Below are 22354 nucleotides of genomic sequence, written 5' to 3' on the forward strand. Positions count from 1 at the left end.
AAACTTATTCGAGAATCGATTAACAAGGTTGGTTTAAGGTTAGAATATTGGTTCGATAATCGATTAATAAGGTATATGGTTAGAAATCAATTGGTCTTTTTTGTTTGGGGAGAAAAGAAGACAAAACCAGAAACCTATCAGTGTTTTTGGTTCTCAACGACAATGGTCAATAGAAGAGAAGTTGCCAATGTTGTTACATCCATTGTAACGAGTAAGTTTCTGCATTTAGTTTTTTATTTCTTGGGTTTAGGGTCATTTTGATTTAGGGTTATTTTGGGTTATTTTGATTTTAATTTTGATTTTGATTTTGGATTTAGGGTTATTTTAGGTTATTTCAATTTTGGTTCATTTGTTATTAATGTGCATGATAGATTAGGGTTTGGTTATTAAAGTGAATGGCAAATAATGTGTATGGTATGCCATGTGCATGATGTTTATTGTTTGTATCTGCCATTGTTTGTATCCTAACTGTTATATTGTATGAATGGCAATATCAAATTTGTTATTTACCTCATATATTGTATTGGTTATTGTCTGACATTGCCTAGTTGTAAGGTTAAAGTGTTTGGTTATTGTCTACCATGCGCATGACAGAAATGGTTGTGTTTGTATTAAATTATATTTGTATTGGTTATTGTCTGACAGAAATGGTTAAAGTGTTTGCCTATGTTGTATTAAATGGTTTGGTTGTTGTCTGCCTTTATTAATAAGTAATTTGTTTGGCAGGTTTAATTGATGACAATTTTAATAAGAGTGAAAAAAAAATGTTTGAAACTGATGTGCCTGGTAGTGATGTATCTAAAAGTGATGTTTCTAATAGGATAAGAGTTAATTTTGATGGTTTAAACATGGATGATATAGAAATAGGTGAACTGTATGAAAGTGATGATTCTAGGAAGTTAGATAGTGCACATGAATCTGATTCAGATGGCCAAAATTGGCCTGAGTTCAACCCAGAGAATGACATGAGTAATCCTAGACTTAAGGTTGGAATGTTATTTAAGTCCAAAGACAGTTTAAAAGAAGCTGTCAAGCAGTATGGTAGGTTGAATAGTTATTTTATTAAGTTTCCCAAAAGTAATATAAAAAGGTTAAAGGCACTCTGCAGTGAAAAATGTTCTTGGTTCATATGGGCCTTTAGACTAAATCCTAATAACCCTAATGACCCTACTGACCAGACTTGGCGAATTAGGAGTTCAAACCCTAACCATACTTGTTCTAAAGTCTATAAAATAAGAATGTAACCTTAGCTTGGATAGGTTAACATTATAAATAAAAATTCATTGATGATCCTATTTATTCTCTAAAATCATTACGACAAGATGTCAAAAGAGATTTATGTTACATAGCCTCACTAACCAAATGTAGGAGGGATAAACTTAGGGCATTGTAATTAATTGAAGGAGCTCATAAGGCTCAATATGAGAAGATTTATGAGTATTTGTTGGAGGTTAGGACCCAAAATGAGGGAACAACAACAATATATAATTTGGATAACAAGTTGTTTCAAATGATGTATGTCTGTCTATAGGCATGCAAAGATGGTTATAGGGTTGGTTGTAGGAGGATGTAGGTTTAGTTGGATGTTTCTTGAAGGGCTACTATGGTGGCTACTTACTTGCAGCTATTTGGATAGATGCAAATAATGACATCTATCCTATTGCATATGCTGCTGTCGAAAGTGAAAATCAAGCATCATGGTTCTGGATTTTGGAGTTGCTTGCACTAGACTTGGAAATTGTGAGTTCATACCAAATATCTTTCATGTCTGACAAACAAAGGTAAAATTCCATTTGTTTAATTTTTTATGTTGTTTCTATTTAGGGTTTAGGGTTTGTCAAAGAATTAAAATTATTTGTTCTATTTGCAGGGACTTTTAGAAGCAATATATATCTTGTTTCCTAATGCAGAAACAAGACGCTGTGTTAGACACCTACATGTCAATTTCAAGAAGGCTAGTTTTCGAACAAAGGAATTGAAAGATTTGCTTTGGAAAGTTGCAAGAGCAAGCACTCCAAGGGATTTTGAGGATGTCATGGATGAACTGAAGAAAACCAACCAGCATGTTTATGATTAGTTAAAGGAAAAAAACCCTACTCACTAGTCAAGGTCTCACTTCTCAATTAGGAGCCATTCTGACATGTTGGTGAATAATCTTTCTGAATCCTTTAACAAGGTAAACCCCTATTTTTTATGTTTCTTACTAATCATTAGCAGTTCACTAATCCTTTATGTTGTTTACTGGTAGATGATATTGGAAGCAAAAGGGAAACCTATTCTGACCATGATGGAAATAGTAAGGACCAAGATTATGTTGCTGATTGTCAAGAAGAAAGAAAAAGCTATAAAATGAAAAGGAATGTTGTTTCCAAAGATCAGGAAAAAGCTGGATGTCAATATTAAAGATTCATTGAGGTAAAGTTACCCTTTTTAATCTTTTTGATGCCTTTATTCTGCGTTTATGTTGTTGGTCACATGTTGTTTTAGTGAGTGTTTTTTAATATGCATGCAGTTTTTTTTAATTTATCTGTGTATGATTGTTGGTGGGGTTGGTCGCATGCTATTGACTATTTTTTAATATGCATGTAGTGTTTTTTAATTTGTCTGTGTATGATTGTTGGTGGGGATAGTTATATGCTGTTGACTATTTTTTAATATGCATGCAGTAACGTTTTTTAGGTGTGTGTATATGGATGATTGTTGGTGGGGCTGGTCACAATGTTGTTTTAGTGACTATTTCTTAATATTTTTTTGGTGAATTTTTTAGGTGTGTTTCATCACATGTTGGTGGGAATAGGTATCAGGTTGAATGTAGTCCAAGCAGTCAGCATATGGTGGACCTAGTTGAGAATTCTTGCTCCTGCAGGAATTGGGATCTCACTGGCATCCCTTGCATGCATGCACTGGCTGTCATTCATCTAAAAGATGAGTTCCTAGAAACTTATGTACAAACCTAGTACACCAAGAAAACCCAGATTGACATTTACTCCAACTTCATAAGGCCAGTAAGGGGTCCTAAACAATGGGTATCTTTGTCAAACATATTGCCAATACTGCCTCATACACTAAGAAGGCCACATGGCAGACCTACTAAGGTAAGAAGGAAAGAACTTGATGAACCACAAACAACAGAAAGGTTGAGCAAGAGAGGAGTGGACATGACGTATAGTAAATGCAAAAAAAAAAATAGCCCACAATAAGAGGAGTTGCAAAGGGGAAGTTGGCCAAAATATTCCAGTAAGTCATCTACCTTTTCTTATTATATTACTTAAATTATGAATTTGTTTGACAAATTTCACTTGTTCCTGTAGGTCAAAAGATACAAAGTTGGTGTTCACAACTAAGTGGTTGCCTCAACTCAAGAACAGGCTACCCCAAATCAGTAAGAGAGTACCCCAACTCAGCAAGAGAGTACCCCAACTCAACAAGAGGCTGCCCCAACTCAGTTACGAACTGTCCGAACTCATCAACAATCTTCCCCAACTTACCAAAAAGATGTTGCCCCAAGAGAAAAGCTCTCATTCAAGAGGAAACCAACCACTGTTAGATGGATGCCTTCTACTTAAGAGTCATCTATGACAGACCAATGATGACATTGTGAACAGACCTTATTTTGTTAAATTTTTGAAATTGTGTAAATTTGCCTATACCTGCTATTGATTTATTAACTTAGGCAGATTAATTTTTGTAAATCTACCTATGATTGCCACTGTTATCTAAACTTAGGCATATAGTCACTGAATTTTTTTGTAAATTTGCCTACAATTCACATTTGTTCAATTATGTTGAATTGTAGAAAAATTTGGCAATAATTTGCCTTTCCTTCCTTTTGTAAACAGTTTGACATTTGGCCTTAATATATGAGCATTGATCAATGCAATTTGGCAATGAAATCAAATGTGTGAGAATTGAGAAATACAAATGTTTCTCTCTCTTTTTCATCTGTGCTATCTCTTCTAACATATGAGCATTGAGAAATACAAATGACATGAAATGAAGATCAAACATTCTTTCAAGTATTTCAACTTTGAAATGAAATCAAATATTACAAAACAACTTTCTAACCACATAATCTCCCATTACAATTTGTAGGAAACAACAATATTACAAAAAAATTTGTAAGCAATAACCACATATTCTCTCATTTCAAATCTTTCAACCTTGAAGTTTGTAAGCAACAACATAAGCTAGTTAGCCATGTATACCAGCAGCCATGTATAACAACATAAGCAACAATATACCAACAACAATATTACAAAACATAAACTGGTTCTCCATGTATACCAACAGCCATGTATAACAACATAAGCAACAATATACCAGCAACAATATTACAAAACATAAGCTGGTTAGCCATGTATACCAGCAGCCATGTATAATAACATAAGAAACAATATACCAGCAACAATATTACAAAACATAAGCTGGTTTTCAGTGCTAACAACAACAACAACATAAGCTGATTTAGGGTTTAAAAAATAGCAACACACTTACAAATATAAGCACCAAAAACCATGTTTTTGTAACACCCCTAACTCGTATCTGTCGCCGAAACAAGGTTACAGAGCATTACCAGAATAAATAGATCAAATACAAACATGTCATATTATTTAACATTCATGTAAGATATTATTCATAAAGTCCCTTGTATGAGTCTTCGAGACCCAAGACATGCATTAAAAACAAGTCGGGACTAAACTAGGTACTTAGAGAATTTTTAGCGAAATTTCAAAATTTTTCCTAGGTGCAGGGGACACACGCCCGTGTGGTCAGGCCCTGTGGGCATTCGAAATAGGGCGCACGGTCGTGTCCCAGACCATATCTGTACCCGTGTAACTCTCTAACTTGGGTTACGCGGCCAAGTCACACGGCCGTGTGCTAGGCTGTGTATAGGTGCAGGGGTCACATGGCCAAGCCACACTCCTATGTGCTAGGTCATGTGAAAAATCCTGAGTATTTTGTTTTGAAATTTTAAGATGCAGGAGACACATAGTCAAGACACATGCCCATGTGCTAGGCCGTGTGTCACACACGACTGAGACACACGTCCGTGTATCTCACCCAAACTTGCCTTTCACCTACATTAACACTTTAAAACATTCACAAGTCAATCCAAGATATTCAAATCCAACCAAAAATCAAGTCTTATACATGATATATCACCTTATAAATCCATTTATCCAAACTTACCTATTTGACCAAAAATGCATATAAACAATACTTATAAGATTACTAACAAATCAACCATATCAATCTCACACCAAACATGATATAGCCTTATATATTTACACATCAAAACATATTCATCACAAGCCATTCCAATGCCTAAATTCAACCAAACACATACATGTCATTCTTGACCACTTTTAGCCTATACATGCTATTATAACATAAGATTTAATTTACTTTTTATACCGAAACGAGCTGTTGGATAGTGTGAAGTATTTCGCCAAGCTTCCAACCCAACGAGCTTCTGAAATACTATAAAACAGAGGAAATAAAATAGAGCATTTAATGCTTAGTAAGTTCGTATAACAGGAAATTAACTTACCATTCATTTACATTTAAGGTAAGCATACAAAAATGCATCCAAGAAAATTTGGCTAATAGCTTAAACACACGACTTCATCAAACATGTTAGTCAAGTATTTCGTGTGAATATCAAGAATCAGGGATGAGCTCATCAAATATCAAATTTCTATGTATTTTTAGGTGTATACAGGTAATATCTCATTCAAAATTCATCTTAACTTATATCAGATCTTTGTCCGTTGAACCATTTGAAATATCGATGGATACACGGGTTAGTACACACGAAGTGTACAAATCTATAATCCATCAATTTATATTCGGGAGTGCTCGTTAAAGCACATAATCGGGAAGCCCTCTCTTAAGCCATATAACCGGAAGCTCATGTGAGCCATGTAATGGGAAGCTTATCCGGGCTATATAACAGAAAGCTCATAAGAGCCATAATCGGGAAGCTCATGCGAGTGAATAACGGGTAGCTCCGAAGAGCCTTTAATCGAGAAGCTCCGGATAGCCATATATCGGGAAGTTCAAGCGAACCATATTAGGAAGCTCCGGAGAGCCATTAATGGGAAGCTCACAAAGAGCCTTTAATTGGGAAGCTTACGAAGAGCCATATAACGGAACGCTCATAAGAGCTACAGTGTGTCCACAACACATGCAGGATCACAATCGATTGGGATACTCTTAAAAGCTATTAAGGGAAGGAAGCTCGAGAGGGTTAATAACGGGATGCTCTTTCAAGCTATGGTGTGTCCGCAACATATGTAGGACCACAACCAATACGAGAAATCCTGTATCCATCGAATTTCATTTATTCAAACGGAGCTTAACATTTGTCAGGTATTGTCGGATATGTGAATGATTTTCATATATGACATTTATACAATTCTTATATACAACATTCAATTCAAACATATAAATATACACAATTTAGTTACATGAACTTAGCTCGACAATGTTCGTTGATGTGTTGTCTACTAATTCGACACTTTCTCTTTTCCTCGATCTAATTCTGTATTTGATCTATCCAGATCTATACGAGTAAATTTAGCTCAATTTAACACAATTCCTATTCAATTCAATTCAATTCACATCCTAGAAAAAATTACCATTTTACCCCTATACTTTTAATTAATGATGATTTCATCTTTAGGCTCGGAAAAATGAAATTCATGCAGTTTAATCCTTATTCCAAGTCTAGCCGATTTTTACATATAACATTTGCAGCTCATGTAATTCATAAAATTTATAATTTTTCCATAAATTTTACATATTTACAATTTAGTCCCTAAATCACAATTTCATCAAAATTCACTTTACAAAAGTTATTTATCTATCAACCACGTTTCATTTTCTACCATAAATTTCATAATTCATGCATAGTCATCCATGGAAAAACCCTAGTACTTTGATAACTTTGCAAATTAATCCCCGAGATAGCTAGATTAAGCTATTATGATATCCAAAATATAAAAATTACTAAAAACGAGACTTGAATAATCACCTAATTAGGCCAAATAAGTTTCTCTTTCTTCAATTCTCCATGGCTAGGGTTTCCATATTTTATTTGGGAAAGATGATGATAAATGATGATATTTTTCTTTATTTTATTATTTATCATCTTTATTTTTCATCTTTCCAATTTTATCCTTTTCTTTTCTAATTTTCCATTGATGACTAATCATACTTATCTACTAAATTTTATTAATGGTCTATTTGTCATATAAGAACCTCCAATTTTGAATTCCATAGCTATTTGATCCTTTTAGCTAGTAGAATTCAACTTTTCATTTTATGCAATTTAGTCCTTTCCATCTAATTAAACATGTAATTGGTAAAATTTTCTTAATGAAATTTTTATACGATATTCTTATCATACGGTAGACCATAAAATAATTTTAAAATAATTTTTCTTACGGATTCAGATTTATGGTCCCAAAACCACTGCTCCGATTTTACTGAAAACGGGTTGTTACAGTTTTTCTCTCCCTCCTCCTTGCATCCTCCAATGTCCTCATTTTTTTCAGAAGACCCAACAACACAATTCGTGAACTGGTGGATCAAACCAGGTGAAAAAATGACATGGTTTTCAAAACCCACTCCCAAATTTCTTACACCCAAAAAACCTCCTACCTAGGTTGTCATTGGACCAAGATGTGTTTAATTTGGTTGGGTTTCCACAATAGTACACCAGAATCACTCCAAGCATCTCCATATTTTTTTTCTTCTCCTTCTTCTTCTTTTTCTCTTTTGAATCTAATGCTCAAACCCTAAATGGTTGCTAATATGGCTGTTTAAATTGGTGAAGTTGTTGGAGTGGAGACTTATCTTTTAAATGATGTTGCTGACCCTTTTGTGGCAGAGGCTCGGGCTTGTGAGAGGGCCTTGGTATTTGCACATACGATAGGCTTCCAGCGGTTGGTGGTGGAAGGGGATGCACTGTCTATTATAAAAAACATTAGTAATGGTGAGGCAGGTAAATCAATTATTAGACCGATCATTTACCACATCCAACAGTTAGCGAGGATCTTTGAAGAGATTACCTACACTTTTGTGCCTCGGGAGGGGAATGAAGCGGCGCATGTTCTAGCTATCGAAGGACGAAGGAAAGGGACTTCAAAACGGGCTACTGGATGTACGGATCCGTTCGACGGCGGTGAGAAAGGACTGAATTGCGTGGGTACGGAAGTCTCAAGATAAATGACGAGTTAGTTTTGAACTTTGGAGAAGGTTTGGTTGAACCTCTAAGAATCTGTTCAAAGCTCTGTTATCTCCTTCTTGTGAGCGCAATTGCAGATCTAAAAGGGAGCACCTTGGCTGATTTGGGACTATGAAGAGCCATTGCTTATTTCGTTTGGCGTTTCATTTACTTTTCTTCTTTGTTTTGTTCGGTTTTCTGTTGCTTTATTTTTCTGTCGATATTTTCTATGCGCTTTGATGCGGGACAGCTGTTATTAATTGTTTGTCACTCCTCTAGAGGCCTCTCAACTCCCCTTTCGTCAGCAGTGAATTAATATAAATCAGCCTACTTTACTAAAAAAAAATTGGTGCTAACCGGCCAGCTGGACGGTTAATGACACCAAGCAAACCGTCATCTACCATGTCACTTTGTCGTTACTTCTGTATCGAAAAATGGCACAAAGGACTGTTTTGTCATTTTTCAAAAGTTGAGTGATTGAAATGAAACCTAAGTGGCTATTTTGTCAACTACCCCAAAGTTAAGTGACTATTGGTGAATTTACCCTTATTAAATTGGGTTGGGTTTAGTTTTCAATTTATATTTATTTTTTTGAATTGAGTATTTGGTTGGGCTGGATTTATATTGGGTTGATTTGGGTATAATTATAAAACCATATTTTAATGATTAAAAAATTAATTTATTCGATTTTAATCGAATTAAGTTAACAATTTAAACTGACATAACTAATTAAATTAATTGAAAATCGTTTTAACTGATAATCTTCGATTTAATTTAATCAATTTAACTGATATTTTGTCAAAAAAAAAAGTGCAGCAACATCGCTACGATAAAACATTAGATTTCGAAAAAAAAAACAATAAATTACTCATATGACCGATATCATCATAAAAACTTTAAATTCTTCATAGTTTGCGAATAACCTAAAAACTAAAATATGAAGCCTTAAATTCTCTCTGTCCTCTAATCACCTTAAATTCTTTTGTTGGGCTGCTCCTTATTAGTCTCCATTGTTGAGTTGAATCCACGCAAAGGTGATTCGAGATAGAGAAAATTGGGTAAGGCAGTGAATTATGATGATGGACAATAGTTTGAAAGTCTCCGGGACTTGGTGTTGTTGAAGGTTTAATTTAAAGATGTATGTACCGGTAATGAAGTGCTGCGAGATTAGGGGGAGTAAGATCATGGAAGGCGAGGATGGTGATGGCCGAATATATTCTTTAGTGAAGATGCTTATGAACACTGGAGCTAGCTTGCAAGATTCGTATGAAGCAATAATAAAATCGGATCTCTTATACTTATATTCAGTTCTTTTTAAATCATTGTTACGAATTAATCTAACATCAACTTTATTTAAAACTACCTACTTTTTACAAAGTAACAAATGTTAATTTAAGTCTTTAGAGCTTGGTATACTAATCGCTTTTCTTGGAATTTATAGAATTTTGAGGTCTCATAAATCATTTCTTCAATTTCACAAACAATTTTCATTAAGGATCTCAAGTCACCTACACTATTTCTTCAGTGTAGAGGTATTATGGAATTCTGATAGTCTCGTTTTGTCGTAATCAAATTACATTTATGATGTTGATAATGAAGAAGGAACGAAGGAAAGCAAAAGAGTTCAAACACCCATGAGTGAGTCACAAGAACTTCAAACAACTGATGTAGCTCTGCCAATAGATGGCACTCACTACCGAAAGATAATTGGCAAATTGCAACATTTGTCTTTTATGAGACTCAATATCTCCCTCTCTTTTTTCCCTGTCATGAATCCATCTGAATATAGTTAAAAGGGTTTTGTTTTTTTTGTATCACAAGAACGCAACTAATATGGTTTGTGTATTATTAAGAACAGGGAGACCAATCTTGATAAACATGCAGACAATGGTTGGGCTGATGATTTAACTAATTGTGTCTCCACTACTAGCTACATTGGTTTGAATTTAGTAAGCTGTTCCTCAAGAAGCAAACACAATTGCTGAGTATCAGGCAGTTGCAAAAACTACATGGGCAACAAACCTTCTTGAACTACATATTCTCATACCAAGGCCTCTGTGACAACCCAATCTTTTATAGCCGCATGAAGCATACTGTAGTATTATGTTGGCAAACAGGACGTTACCACTCACACTCATAGCACTGTTCAACTTGACAATACTCTTACCAGGGTGAGGACCCAAATTGATGGGGCGTATCTTGCTCTTCAACAAGTTGTTGCTTATTTTAAATATTGATTGCTACTTATCTTTCTCATTTGAAGTTAAAGTAATTTCTATTTATTTAAGAGTATCTCAGACCCTTTTTACCCCTATAAGATTTGTTTAATTCTAGTCTTGTTTCAGTCCGAAGATATAAAGAAAATTCAGGGGGAAAATGAAGACATATTCAACAAAGATATATATAAAAAAAAGGAATTTATCACTAAAATATGAAATAGGAAGTCATCAATCAAATTTAATTTCAACAAAGATAACTTAGCCATCTGGATGATGTAGTTATCTGATCCCCATTTTGGATATATTAGAAAATAGTGTACAATATTTGGGCTTAAATTTTATGTGAATATTGTAGGAGATGTATGGATGGAGTAGAAAGGTAGTCTAAGAAGCCATTCCCACCACTCATTCGAATCGAAAAGACCAAAGCAATCACCCCCCCCATTATCCATTCCAAAAGAAAACCTCTAAATCTAAATGTTGCACACTCCACCAGTCTTCTTCCTCCGCCACCTACTTCCTTTTCTCTTCCATATTCCATGGTTACCAACAATTCCCCTGTTTAATTCTCTCTCTCTTTCTCTCTTTACAACCTCTCAACCTACTTAATTTTATTCTTTTCAGACATGACTCCCTTCTCTTGTTTACCTTGTGCCAGAAGTACCACTTCCCCTGATGCATTCCTTCTTCGGTATCCTCATCTACGTCTTCCCAAATGCCGTCACTACGAACATCAACTTCCCAAGATAGAGAATCTTATGTTCAGGCCTTTCCAAGTTCCAACCAGGCCTTATCTCCCTATCTTGAGCTTGAGAAACTCTAGGCGCACGCACCCTTGTGCCAATATATCTTCTTTCGCTGAGGCGGAAGGTGGGAAAGAGCAAAACGATGAAGCAATCCATCTTGGAACTCGGCAAGAAGATGCTAAACCCAATGAAGAGTACCTGCCTGGAATGGCTCAAGCCTTTAATATATCTTCCAGAACTGCTTCTGCTATTGCTATATTCATAGCCTTTGCAGCTCTCACTCTTCCGTTTTTTATGAAGTCTTTAGGTCAAGGTGTTGGCGTGAAGACCAAGTTCTTATCATATGCCACACTTTTATTTGGGTTTTACATGGCTTGGAATATTGGAGCCAATGATGTGGCTAATGCCATGGGAACTTCAGTGGGATCAGGTGCATTGACCCTGCGTCAGGCTGTTGTAACGGCGGCCATTTTGGAGTTCTCTGGAGCATTGTTGATGGGAACTCATGTGACCGGTACAATGCAGAATGGGATCCTTGTTGCTAACATGTTCCAGGGGAAGGATACTCTACTTTTTGCTGGATTGCTCTCTTCTCTCGCTTCTGCTGGTACTTGGCTGCAGGTGCTTTTCTTTTGGCCAACTTTGTTCTCAATTTCATACTTTTGTTTATGTTTTTTGTTGTTTATCTTTGAAGACATTGAATCAATATGGCAACATCATAAACTATTTGCTAGCAATGCGAACTATAACCTTAATTGTTCCTCATTGGAATGAAATTGGAGGACATTGATCAATCTGTAAAAGTACTTGCTTGTGTTGCCTCTTGCCCCCATAGCTTTGAACATCAAATATTTGGGGGGGGGGGGCGAGGAGGGAAGCACTTTTCACTTTCAAGAGCTCTGCAACAATTGACATCGTATATGTCAATTGTATTTTCTTTCCGGTTCGGCACCTATTAATGTCAATTCATTTGTACTTTTAACAATTATATGGAATCTCTAATTGCTCATACGAATTTGATAGGATAGAGGAGGAGGAAGAGCAATTATATAGAAAATATACTTGAAGATGTTCTTAGAAGCAACTTTTTAACTATATGGTTTCTGTTTTGTTTAATGGCCAGGCTTTGAAATCAGTTTTTCATCTATCACTTACAAGTTAATTGTATCATCCAGTTTTTGCTTCTAGTAATTTCATAACGTATTACTAATGTATTGCCCAGGTTGCATCTTATTATGGTTGGCCAGTTTCCACCACGCACTGTATAGTAGGATCAATGGTTGGATTTGGGCTGGCATATGGTGGAGCTGGCGCTGTTTTCTGGACGTCTTTGGCAAGGGTAGCGTCATCGTGGGTTATCTCACCTGTATTGGGAGCATTGGTGTCATTTCTAGTCTACAAATGCATCCGCAGAGTATGTTCTTTCTCTTTGGAATATAAACCAGCCTAGCTAGCTTCCTAAATTTGCCTGTTTCTTGAGGAAATATTTGTCTAACATCTTATGGTGCTTCATGAGGAGGCTTCAATTTCTTAAAGTTTCTTGGATCTCCCTTGTTCAGTTGTCCTTACAACGTGTTTTCTGGTTTTCTTAGTTTGTTTACAGTGCACGCAATCCGGGACAAGCAGCGGCTGCAGCGGCACCGATTGCTGTTTTTCTGGGTGTAACCGGGATTTCTTTTGCAGCCTTTCCATTAAGTAAGAGCTTTCCAATAGCTCTTGCTCAGGCTTTGGGTTGTGGAGCAGTTGGGGCAGTCCTAGTTTACAATCTTATCAGAAAACAGCTCGGTCATCTCCTTGAGAAGTCAGCTTCATCACACTCAGAGCCACAAGAGAGTAATACTCAGACTAAAAATCTTGGCCTTCTCTCGGATGTCGCAGGGCCTAAAGGCACCCAACTGGAAATAGTTTATGGTGTCTTTGGATACATGCAGGTATTGTCAGCTTGCTTCATGTCATTCGCCCATGGAGGAAATGATGTCTCAAATGCAATAGGGCCTCTAGCTGGTGCATTATCGATTCTTCAAGGTGGTGCCAGCAGCGCTGAGATCGTTATCCCAAATGATGTTCTTGCATGGGGAGGATTCGGGATTGTTGCAGGGCTTTTGATTTGGGGGTATAGAGTGATAGCAACTATTGGGAAGAAGATCACCGAACTCACACCAACTAGAGGGTTTGCAGCTGAGTTTGCAGCTGCTTCGGTCGTTCTCTTTGCATCAAAGCTGGCATTGCCGATCTCAGCAACCCATACTTTGGTCGGAGCCGTCATGGGAGTCGGCTTTGCAAGGGGATTAAATAGTGTTCGAGCCGAGACCGTGCGAGAGATCGTGACATCCTGGGCTGTGACAATCCCGGTTGGTGCTTCTCTTGCGGTTCTCTACACATGGATCTTAACCAAACTTTTGTCATTTATTTTATGACAAATTATTCCACAAAATTTAGACAGCTTGCTGTATGGGATTAATTCAAATCATTCACCTTTTTTTTCTCTTTCAAACTATTTAATGAATTGTTATGCCTTGTTGAGTTGGTGTGATTTCCTTAAAGTGGAAATCACTAAATATTTGGATGCAGATATTGGAGGAATATTTGTTGGAAACATTTTAAAGGAGATTCTTCAATTTCAAATAGTTTTCTGTTAGTAAAAGTCATCAATGCCTTGACGGCAAAAATTTTGAGTACAACCATATGTTGGGAACAGCGCCAGAAACCAACAGCTAAAACGAAGAATATCTTCTGCTTTGTGATGATTGCTTTTATCTACTGATGGCATGATAATATCTACCACATAGGAATGGTAGTAATATCACCTGGTCTTCATATTCTAATATAAAAAATCTATGTTACTCAAATTCAGTTGTGAGTGCTAAATATATGTATGTATCTGATCTGGATTTTTAAGTTTTTTTTGTGTATTTGAAAGTTATATTTATACTCATATTTGGGTATGTATTTGATATGGACGCTTTTATTGCAATAGGAATTTTAGTTTTATTTATTATATCATTACTTATTTTCTCTATTATATTAAATTTTATTTCTTTCATAAACTCTAACTTAAGAATTCTATTAGGACTCTTTTATTTGTTATTAACAGTCTATAAAAGGCTGGCAATATGAAATAAGAAGATAAGCAATTATTCTATCAAAAAGAAACGTTATTTTGAGAGGGAGTTCAGTCGAGGATGAATCTACCTTTTGAGTAACTATAGGTCGAAGCAAGAATTCTTTCTCGTCTATACATATGACTAGATCCTACACCAAGGCGCATAACAACTTGGTATCAAAGCCAACTGTCATGGGTGACGAAAAGACTTTGACAGCCAAGTTAGAAGCTTTTATGGAACAAATGGCTACAAGGCAACAAACATTAAAGGAGCAGGTGATATTATCTCTTTCGGTCCAAAAGAAAACTAAAGGGGATTCAGAGAAAAATAATAAAGACAGGGCAGCAGCGGAAGCAGGAAAAGGAATTCATACTCGCAACACGGTGGGTGCATGATGCCACGATACTCTAAGATGAAATTTCCCACTTATGATGGTGTTGGAGATCCTTTAGGGTGGTTGAAAAGATGCGAAATTTTTTTTGGCAATCAACGAACTAACGAAGAAGACAAAGTAAGCTTAGCTTTATTTCATCTCTTAGGAGGGGCATAATTGTGGTTTGATCAAATGGAAGAATAGGGGGCAAATCTTGATTAGGGGCGCTTCAAAGAGTGTTGTCATGTAAGGTTTGGGTCACCTATGAATAATAACCCCTTAGAGAAACTTGCCAACTTGAGACAAACTGGGACTGTAAAGAAATATCAACACCAATTTTAATCACTATTAGCTAGGACTGCTGATCTTAAACCTCGACAACAAGTAAACCTCTTTACTGCCAGGTTGCTAAAGGAATTTAGAATTGATATTGAGATACAACAATAGGAATACCTTGGAGTTGCAATGAATATGGCTTGAATATTGGAATGTAAACAAAATGTCTCTTCCAAACTGTCATCTCGAGCCATCCTAAATTGGCCAAGTTCCCAAAACACTGGTAGCAATTCAATCATTCCAACAACTAAGAGCATTGCAAAGGGAGGGGGACAAACAACAGAACCAACAGGGAACAACGGGAAAATAGGTTCTTCTACACCATTTATTAAGAGATTGACATAGATAAAAATGGCGAAAAGAAGGGCTAAAGGGCTTTGTTATAATTGTGACGAGTCTTATTCCATGGGACACATATGTAAAAAGTTATTTTGAATAGAAGTACCAGATGTTGAAGGCAAGCAAGATGATGATGAGATAGATGATTTTGGATAAGTTCTGAAGTTTATTCTGAATTTAAGCTTGAGGACAAGCTCAACTCCGAGAAGGGGAGCAATGATATGGACGCTTTTATTGCAATAGGAATTTGAGTTTATTTATTTATTTATTATAGCAGGTTTTATTAAGAGTTTTAGTTTTCCTTATTTTCTCTATTATATTAAGTTTTTATTTCCTTCATAAACTCTAAGTTACGAATTCTATTAAGACTCTTTTCTTTGAAAGGCTGTCAATATGAAATAAGGAGATAAGCAATTATTCTATAAAAAATAAACATTATTTTGAGAGGGGGTTCAGTTAAGAACGAATCTGCCCTTTGAATAACCATAGGTCGAAGTAAGAATTCTTTTTCGTCTAAACCTGTGACTAGATCCTACGTCAAGGTGCATAACAGTATCAAACAAGAGTAACTAAAAAAAAAAAGTCTAAGCAAAGGGAAAATAAAGTAGCTGCAGCAAGATATTAGCTCATCTGCCAAGCAAAGCTAGTTGTACGAGAACTAGAAAGAGCCAAAGCATTATTAACACAGGTAAGATGAGTCCAAATTGGATCTCTCGGGTAAGGGTTCATATAGTATTTGCTAAAATATTCACCATTTGAACTCTTTTGGAAAGTTATGCAAGAAAGCTGGTAGAGCTAACTCTGGATGCTTACCATTTCATTGTAAACACAAGATCCATGACAGAGCACAAAGTATGTAATTACTTGGGCACGAATTCAATTGAGCATTTTAAAGAGCATTCAGTCCGCCAGAACCAAACTGGTGCAAAGAATGTCTTCCAATAACCTTATCAAGTAGTAACCATGGCATGAAAAGCATATCTCAAAGGATAAGTAATATTGAATCAGCATGCTTCTCGAAAGGGCCCTCTAACACAACATGACAAATGAAAATGGTTCAGTTTATTCAAGTTAATATTGAGCAATTCACTCTTTTGCATATGATTGCATAACCAAACAAGAACATAGGAAAAAGAAGAAAAAACTTGGAAGGTAGAAAAGAGAGTCATGGAGAAAGTTCTTGTATAGAAGTTAAACTAGGTTCCCAACCTGATTCCCGCAGCAATCCTGTCCTTGGGAGTGGAGGTACAAAAGGCTTCTTTACCCTTCTACTCCTTCGCAGTGAATGTTTTGACACCCTCTCCTTTGGAACTTTAGGTACCTTGGAAGGCTTGGTAACATAGAATTCTTGTGCAGAATTAACAGATTCCTCCAAGTTTTCTCCAGATATATCCCAAGTGATCCTTGCATCTGACATATCTTCTCTACCTTCAGCAGCTTGTTTGAATTTAAGCTTCTTTCTGTGTCTATATTTCAGTTTTTCCACTGTAGAGGATGGGATAATGTAATACTTTTGGCCAGGCAACAGGCTATCTTCGGGCCATAAAAGGGACTCATCAGGATTCGTAAAAACTTCCGGACGTGCAATACACATCCCTGGATATTTATTCATCAGATGGGATACAGGAACAGCATTTTGATATAGTTCCTCTTGCCCACCTGCATGAACTATCCTCACAGATATATCCCTTGATTGGGAGAAGTCAATTGACATCGGAGATCCTCGCGCATCTTTCTTGCTTCCAGAATCCTGGTTGCCATGCCTAACCAACCCACAGAATGTAGCACAGTTCTTCAGCATAGCTGTGGATCAAAAGCCGCCTGATCCAGATGTTGCATTATATTCTGTTGAATGGACCATTCTTTGTTTTAAGGTTGAGTATTCTTCTGCCTTACCTGCTCTGGATGTCAGTTTGTATTTTTATGGCCGGCTTCTCTAGTTCAATATTCTCCCACAGAAATATTGATGAAACCAAGGCATTACACAAGCAAAAATGGCATTTTCTTTTGTTATATTCCACAGGAATTCCAAAGTTTCCCAACTAGGTTACGAAACTTCAAGCCAACTAATTCTTAGATCACACCAAGCACATCCTTGTAGTAATATCATAGTCCCATAAGCCAGATATTACCTGACGCTTCAGCTTCTTTACTCTTCCACTAATCCAATTGTTATGAAGAACAAGGCAACCCTGCTTCTTGCAGGCTGATTTCACATTTTTTCTCTCCCATAGCCCTAAGTATGCACCATTCGGGAAAAGGTTTCTGTCCAAGAAATGAACGGTTAAATTTGTCCCAGGTTCCACACATCTATTATCACCCTTGCGAGTCGAACCCCCTTCACCACATAACGTGTCATAGAAACTTGGCTGCTCGGTTAGGCCAGAAGTAGCAGCATGCCTCACTACCTTTCCCATCGCAGAAATGGTGGGGGCATCAGAACGTGCAAAGTAAAAGCCAGAGTTCAAGCGTCTAGGTAAGTTTATGGGTCCTGCAAGGGAACAATACTAAGATAAAACCTAGGATGCATTTTCCATTCAGACCAACTGTAGATGTTATGCTTTCATAGTCCTTTGATGTGGATGCTAAATACAATCTAGTATTGAATTCAAAGAAATAGATAATAACCATTTTCTTCATAAACTGGACACTAGAAATAGAAAGTAGTTCATATTACCGAACTGTGGAAAGAATTGGTTATTCACTTAAGTCTAGTAATAGTGCTAAGTGCTATGGTAATACTCACTTGTTTGGTTGTATTCATCAGACTGAGCGGCAAGAGTGGCAGGACCAAAAGAGGAAAGCAATGGCAAAGGATTTTTAAACCAGTATACATCCACATCACTCAAAAGTACATTGTATCCTAGCTTCAGTATCTTTAAAACCAATCTGGATTTCACCTTGGTTACTCGCTGAAAGCATTCCGTTCCAAAGTGGCAGTCATTAAAGCTAATATTACTTGGAGCTGATGGATCATTGAAAACAGGCAGGCCCTAGAAAAAAACAGAATCCTTCATTCAAATGCATGCCGGAAAAAGGGCATAGAAAGTTTTGGCGGAGAATGTTCAGAAAGAATTCCCAGAAGATTTCAAGGACAGTAAATCATCACCATTACAGAACTTGGATTTAATGCTATTAGATCTTATATTTTGGGGACCAAAAAGAAAAAAAAACACTGTGACTATAGAAGAGAGAAAACAAGAAAACTACCACAAACAAGGTCTTTAAATCATCCTATAAGGCCAATCCCTAGCCAGAAGAAAATCTAAAATAGATTTTACGAAGAGGCAAAGGCAATAGTTTTCTAGCAACAGCTATACTTATTCTACGTAAATCATGTCATAACTTTAGTTCCAAAATCTGTTTTTACAGAATACAAATAGTTATTAAAAGTAAGATTAGCTATAGAAGAATAAGAGGAAATACCTGCATTACGGAGAACTGATAGGTCTCATAATCAAGTGAAGAAACCAAAAAGTTCGTGATTCTGAGGTGCCTCAATCTGCAGACCCAACTCATTAGCATGTCCTTATAACTATATCCAGCAACCGTGAGCACAACTGTTTTATTCTCGTCTGCAGTGATAGCAAGAAGTGACTCTAAGGAAAAGGAAAGCTTTAATGTTTTTGTGTGAACCGATCCATCTTTCAGAGAGCAACCTGACGTTTCGTTCCACGTCTTTATAGTTCTAACAACACAAGCCAAAGTTGTCTTTGATCTCCAGCAATTTGGGATGTGTCTTTTCCATAAGCTCTTCTTTTTGTAGGCATATGTATGCAGGAAATCTTCTGTAGCATTAATAAGAAGGTATTGGCCATCACATTTAACAAGTTTCATCACAGCAGAATAATTAAATCCGTGAAGAGATGATAATCCATACACTGCTGCAAGATGAGAATTGCAATCATATTCCCAACTTCCCTTTTCAATATCTGAAACATTGGAGCTCTTAACCAAATGGTTAGACTGACGCCTTGAATCCCCCAGTGCAATGTTTGAGATAGTCCAACTGGCATCAAACACGAACCTTAATCCACTAGACAAAGCCTCGTTGATTAGCCAATGGTTGTAAACTCCCTTTCCATACAGGAAAGGAGGAAGCACCCCATGATGTAAGGGCATCACCCCATTGTTCCATGCTATGACCATTCTACTGTCACAACAACTCCACTGCCAACTTGAGCCAAGAGTATCCTGCAACTGATGAAATGGACAGTGATGTCAAATGAAGTTTTTTCCACTAGATCTCCAATTTCGATGTGGATTCTATACGTACCTCCTGAATTCTTATCCTTTGGCCATCTTTTAGCCAATGTTTCCTATCCTCATCCAGATAGAATGGGAAATTTGGAACATCTCGTGGAGAAGCAAAAAGGAGCCAATCATCATCAAGATTATGAGCATAATTCAATGCCAACACAAAGTCAGGCAGGAGAATAGTTTCAGTATCCATAAAAACATATATGTCAGATTTAAATGCCCGTGATTTTGCCACCATGGAATGAAAGAAAGGAACCCCAAGAAACCTATATCATCCAAAGACAGCAAAAAAACCTATTGAAATTGTTGTGAACCGAATGTTAATCAATGCCCACAAAGTCACCGCTAAAATAACTCTAAAGAAGTTGAGTGATATTTTCCAATCAGTCTCTATACCAGTCAATGAATAAGGATATAAAGATTCCTACAAAGAGGATAAATTAATTCCTTACGTGAAATCAATATCGGATTCAACCAAAGCCCGGGAACCAAAAGATTTGGCAAAAGAAGCAGCAGAATGGTGTTGACTAAAGAGAATGACTGAGATTTGTGGAGACAAAGCAAGCCATGACCGAATAGCTAGACTCTGTTTAGTCCGTGAGGAACCTGTAAACGGCGCTGGAGCTGTGAAAATAGTAATTTTGGGAGTGTCAAGGTCGCTAAAACTTGTATGGCTGAAAATACGATTCTTGGAGAGTGGCAACCTCTGCGTAGCATAAAGAGATAGAGCAATAAGGAGAACCCCAGACACCCAAACTGACCATAATCCAATCAGCAACGCCTGCATAAGTAAAAAACATCAAATTAAAAAAAAAATACACTAAGAGCTTGATTGCATGATATTGATGTGAAAAAAAAGAATGGACCTTCATTGTAGAGAAGTTGTCAGAAGAAGAAATGCAAGTTGTTGGTGGGTTTTGGATGTGGTAAAGGAATGACCGGATGGGTAATGGAGAAAGACAAAAGGAATGGAACTTTAACTGAAAGAAAGAAAGAACGTGCACGAGGGAAGCATTTAAGCACTAAGGTTGTCAGCACCAAGACGGGGGATACCCACAGGACATGTGATGTAATGCATAAAGTCAAATTCCATTGCCGCAAACTGCTCGCCTTTCAACCAAATAAATCCGACTTTTCTATTAAATTTGCCTCGTATTCCCCACTTCCGGGATGAAATTGATAAATACAATTAATTCTTTAAGGAGTCTAGAATTTTTTTTTAAAAAGTTTGTCGAAATTAAATGGATATTTTGTTAATAGCCCCATTTTAGTTTCTCTCCTTGTATAATCAATGTATACATACTTCCACATAATATATAATCAATATAATTACTGTAAACATGCTTTCTCATTATTAATTAATATAAAAATGTTCTCAATAAAAATTGCAATTTATTAAACATCAAATTTTGTTGACTTTTATACCAAAAGTTCAACTTTAATCAGGTTTAATTTATAATGATATAATATATTATGAACATATGTTGTAAGAAAATGGACGGATGGATGACGGAGTTAAAAATTAAGTTAGTTTATGTATATTTATAGGTAAACCATTAAAATAGTCACTTTTGTTTACTTCAGGTTACATTTTAATCATTTGTGTTTGAAATGTTACGTTTTAGTCAACTATGTTATCATGTTGTAACATTTTAGTCATTGAGTCGTTAATTGTCTTTAACGGTGTAACAGTAAGTTGACGTGCCATGTTAAATCATCATTTCAAATAGAAATTTTAGGTTAAATTATACAACTGGTCCTCATATTTTTTTGTTTTGAATAATTTAAATTTTTTCTTTTATGTTCTTGTAACTTTCCTCTTTTTTTTTCTTTATTTTCCATTCTATTCTAGTTCTCCTTTTGTTTTCCTCCCTTCTCAATTTCTTTTGACGTAGTTTTTTCTATGGTTTTTATTTGTTAAAACTTTTTTTATGTTTAGGGTAAAAGAAAATGCGAAAGCTTAAACCAAAATAAAACTTGCTTCGCATATTCTCACCCCACAATTACAAACCCTCATCATCTATCACCGCTTTAGCGAACCAATTTGAATATCTCTCAATGACTTAGTCCACAAGCTCGCCTCACTCAAAAACCTCCCTAATCGTGACTTATGCCAGTCCACCCTCAACAAAGTTTTCCGAGTCTGTTCCTTCAACCTCCTAACCAACCCCCACGACCACCTTATTTATCTTACCTACAACATTCTCGCCCTCTCAAAATTATGTTCTTTCACGAATTCTTCAAACGAGCTCTACACTCTCAATAACTAAAATGACCACCATACGAAACTTACCCTCAACTTTACCCAAACCGGTTTGGTTCCATGCTCTCTTTCTCTCTTCAGTTCATCCATGCTCAGCTTCCAATCAAGCTTGCTTGTGAATATTCAAGAAGGTTTAAATCAATTTTTTCGTTTGCTTAATTTTATTCGTCAGAAAATAAAATAAAAGGAATGAAATAATTCATATGATTCCGTAAAAATTTGGAAATAGAAAAATATTACTTTGAATATAAAGAATTCAATTTATGTTTAGATTTGATTAAGGTTATGTTTTTGTATTGATTAGTTAGATCCAATTTTAGTTTAGAAATTAGGTTATATTCAAATTGAGATTTGATTAAGAATGATTGATATTTGGTTTTGAGTGAAATTCAATTTAGAAATAATGTGAAAGAAACAAGGACTTGGTTTATTTGGTGGGTAAAGATTATGTTTTTGCAAAGTGAAGAATATGAGAAGAGAGAAA

General features: G+C 36.2%; 3 protein-coding genes across 4 annotated transcripts; 1 reads left to right on the forward strand and 2 right to left on the reverse strand.

Moving 5' to 3' along the window:
- Positions 1-10876: 10876 nt before the first annotated feature.
- LOC105794613 (inorganic phosphate transporter 2-1, chloroplastic) lies at positions 10877-13820 on the forward strand. Its single transcript, XM_012623871.2, has 3 exons — positions 10877-11816; positions 12418-12609; positions 12788-13820. Exons 1-3 carry the CDS (start codon positions 11076-11078, stop codon positions 13610-13612), a joined length of 1758 nt encoding a protein of 585 aa, XP_012479325.1. The 5' UTR covers positions 10877-11075; the 3' UTR covers positions 13613-13820.
- A 2507-nt stretch (positions 13821-16327) lies between these two features.
- LOC105794615 (uncharacterized) lies at positions 16328-17148 on the reverse strand. The gene is made up of 2 exons (XM_052628482.1): positions 16557-17148; positions 16328-16376 (listed from the first exon to the last, which is right to left on the reverse strand). The coding sequence occupies exons 1-2, from the start codon at positions 17146-17148 to the stop codon at positions 16330-16332; spliced, it is 639 nt and encodes a 212-aa protein (XP_052484442.1). The 3' UTR covers positions 16328-16329.
- On the reverse strand, positions 16391-20681 carry LOC105794614 (beta-arabinofuranosyltransferase RAY1). Of its 2 annotated transcripts, XM_012623874.2 has the most exons (7): positions 20474-20681; positions 20312-20388; positions 20060-20231; positions 19624-19873; positions 18774-19547; positions 18094-18340; positions 16391-17838 (listed from the first exon to the last, which is right to left on the reverse strand). In XM_012623874.2, the coding sequence occupies exons 2-7, from the start codon at positions 20322-20324 to the stop codon at positions 17426-17428; spliced, it is 1869 nt and encodes a 622-aa protein (XP_012479328.1). In that variant the 5' UTR covers positions 20325-20388; positions 20474-20681; the 3' UTR covers positions 16391-17425. The 2 variants fall into 2 exon arrangements, with proteins under 2 accessions (XP_012479328.1, XP_012479327.1); XM_012623873.2 differs by having other exon boundaries at positions 20060-20388.
- Positions 20682-22354: the final 1673 nt, after the last annotated feature.

The sequence above is a fragment of the Gossypium raimondii genome, chromosome 3, assembly GCF_025698545.1.
Source record: "Gossypium raimondii isolate GPD5lz chromosome 3, ASM2569854v1, whole genome shotgun sequence".
NCBI classification, from domain to species: domain Eukaryota; kingdom Viridiplantae; phylum Streptophyta; class Magnoliopsida; order Malvales; family Malvaceae; genus Gossypium; species Gossypium raimondii.

Excerpts from the sequence above, each read along its gene's own strand:
- LOC105794613 (XM_012623871.2), top strand. The coding sequence starts at position 11,076 with ATGACTCCCTTCTCTTGTTTACCTTGTGCCAGAAGTACCACTTCCCCT. Across the intron at positions 11,817-12,417 it reads CTGCTGGTACTTGGCTGCAG|GTTGCATCTTATTATGGTTG; the intron begins GTGCTTTTCTTT and ends TGTATTGCCCAG. Across the intron at positions 12,610-12,787 it reads TCTACAAATGCATCCGCAGA|TTTGTTTACAGTGCACGCAA; the intron begins GTATGTTCTTTC and ends TGGTTTTCTTAG.
- LOC105794615 (XM_052628482.1), bottom strand. The coding sequence starts at position 17,148 with ATGCTGAAGAACTGTGCTACATTCTGTGGGTTGGTTAGGCATGGCAAC. Across the intron at positions 16,377-16,556 it reads AGGATTGCTGCGGGAATCAG|AGGGCCCTTTCGAGAAGCAT; the intron begins GTTGGGAACCTA and ends ATGTTGTGTTAG.
- LOC105794614 (XM_012623873.2), bottom strand. Across the intron at positions 19,548-19,623 it reads AAAGGATAAGAATTCAGGAG|TTGCAGGATACTCTTGGCTC; the intron begins GTACGTATAGAA and ends CCATTTCATCAG. Across the intron at positions 17,839-18,093 it reads TGATGAATACAACCAAACAA|GACCCATAAACTTACCTAGA; the intron begins GTGAGTATTACC and ends GTTCCCTTGCAG.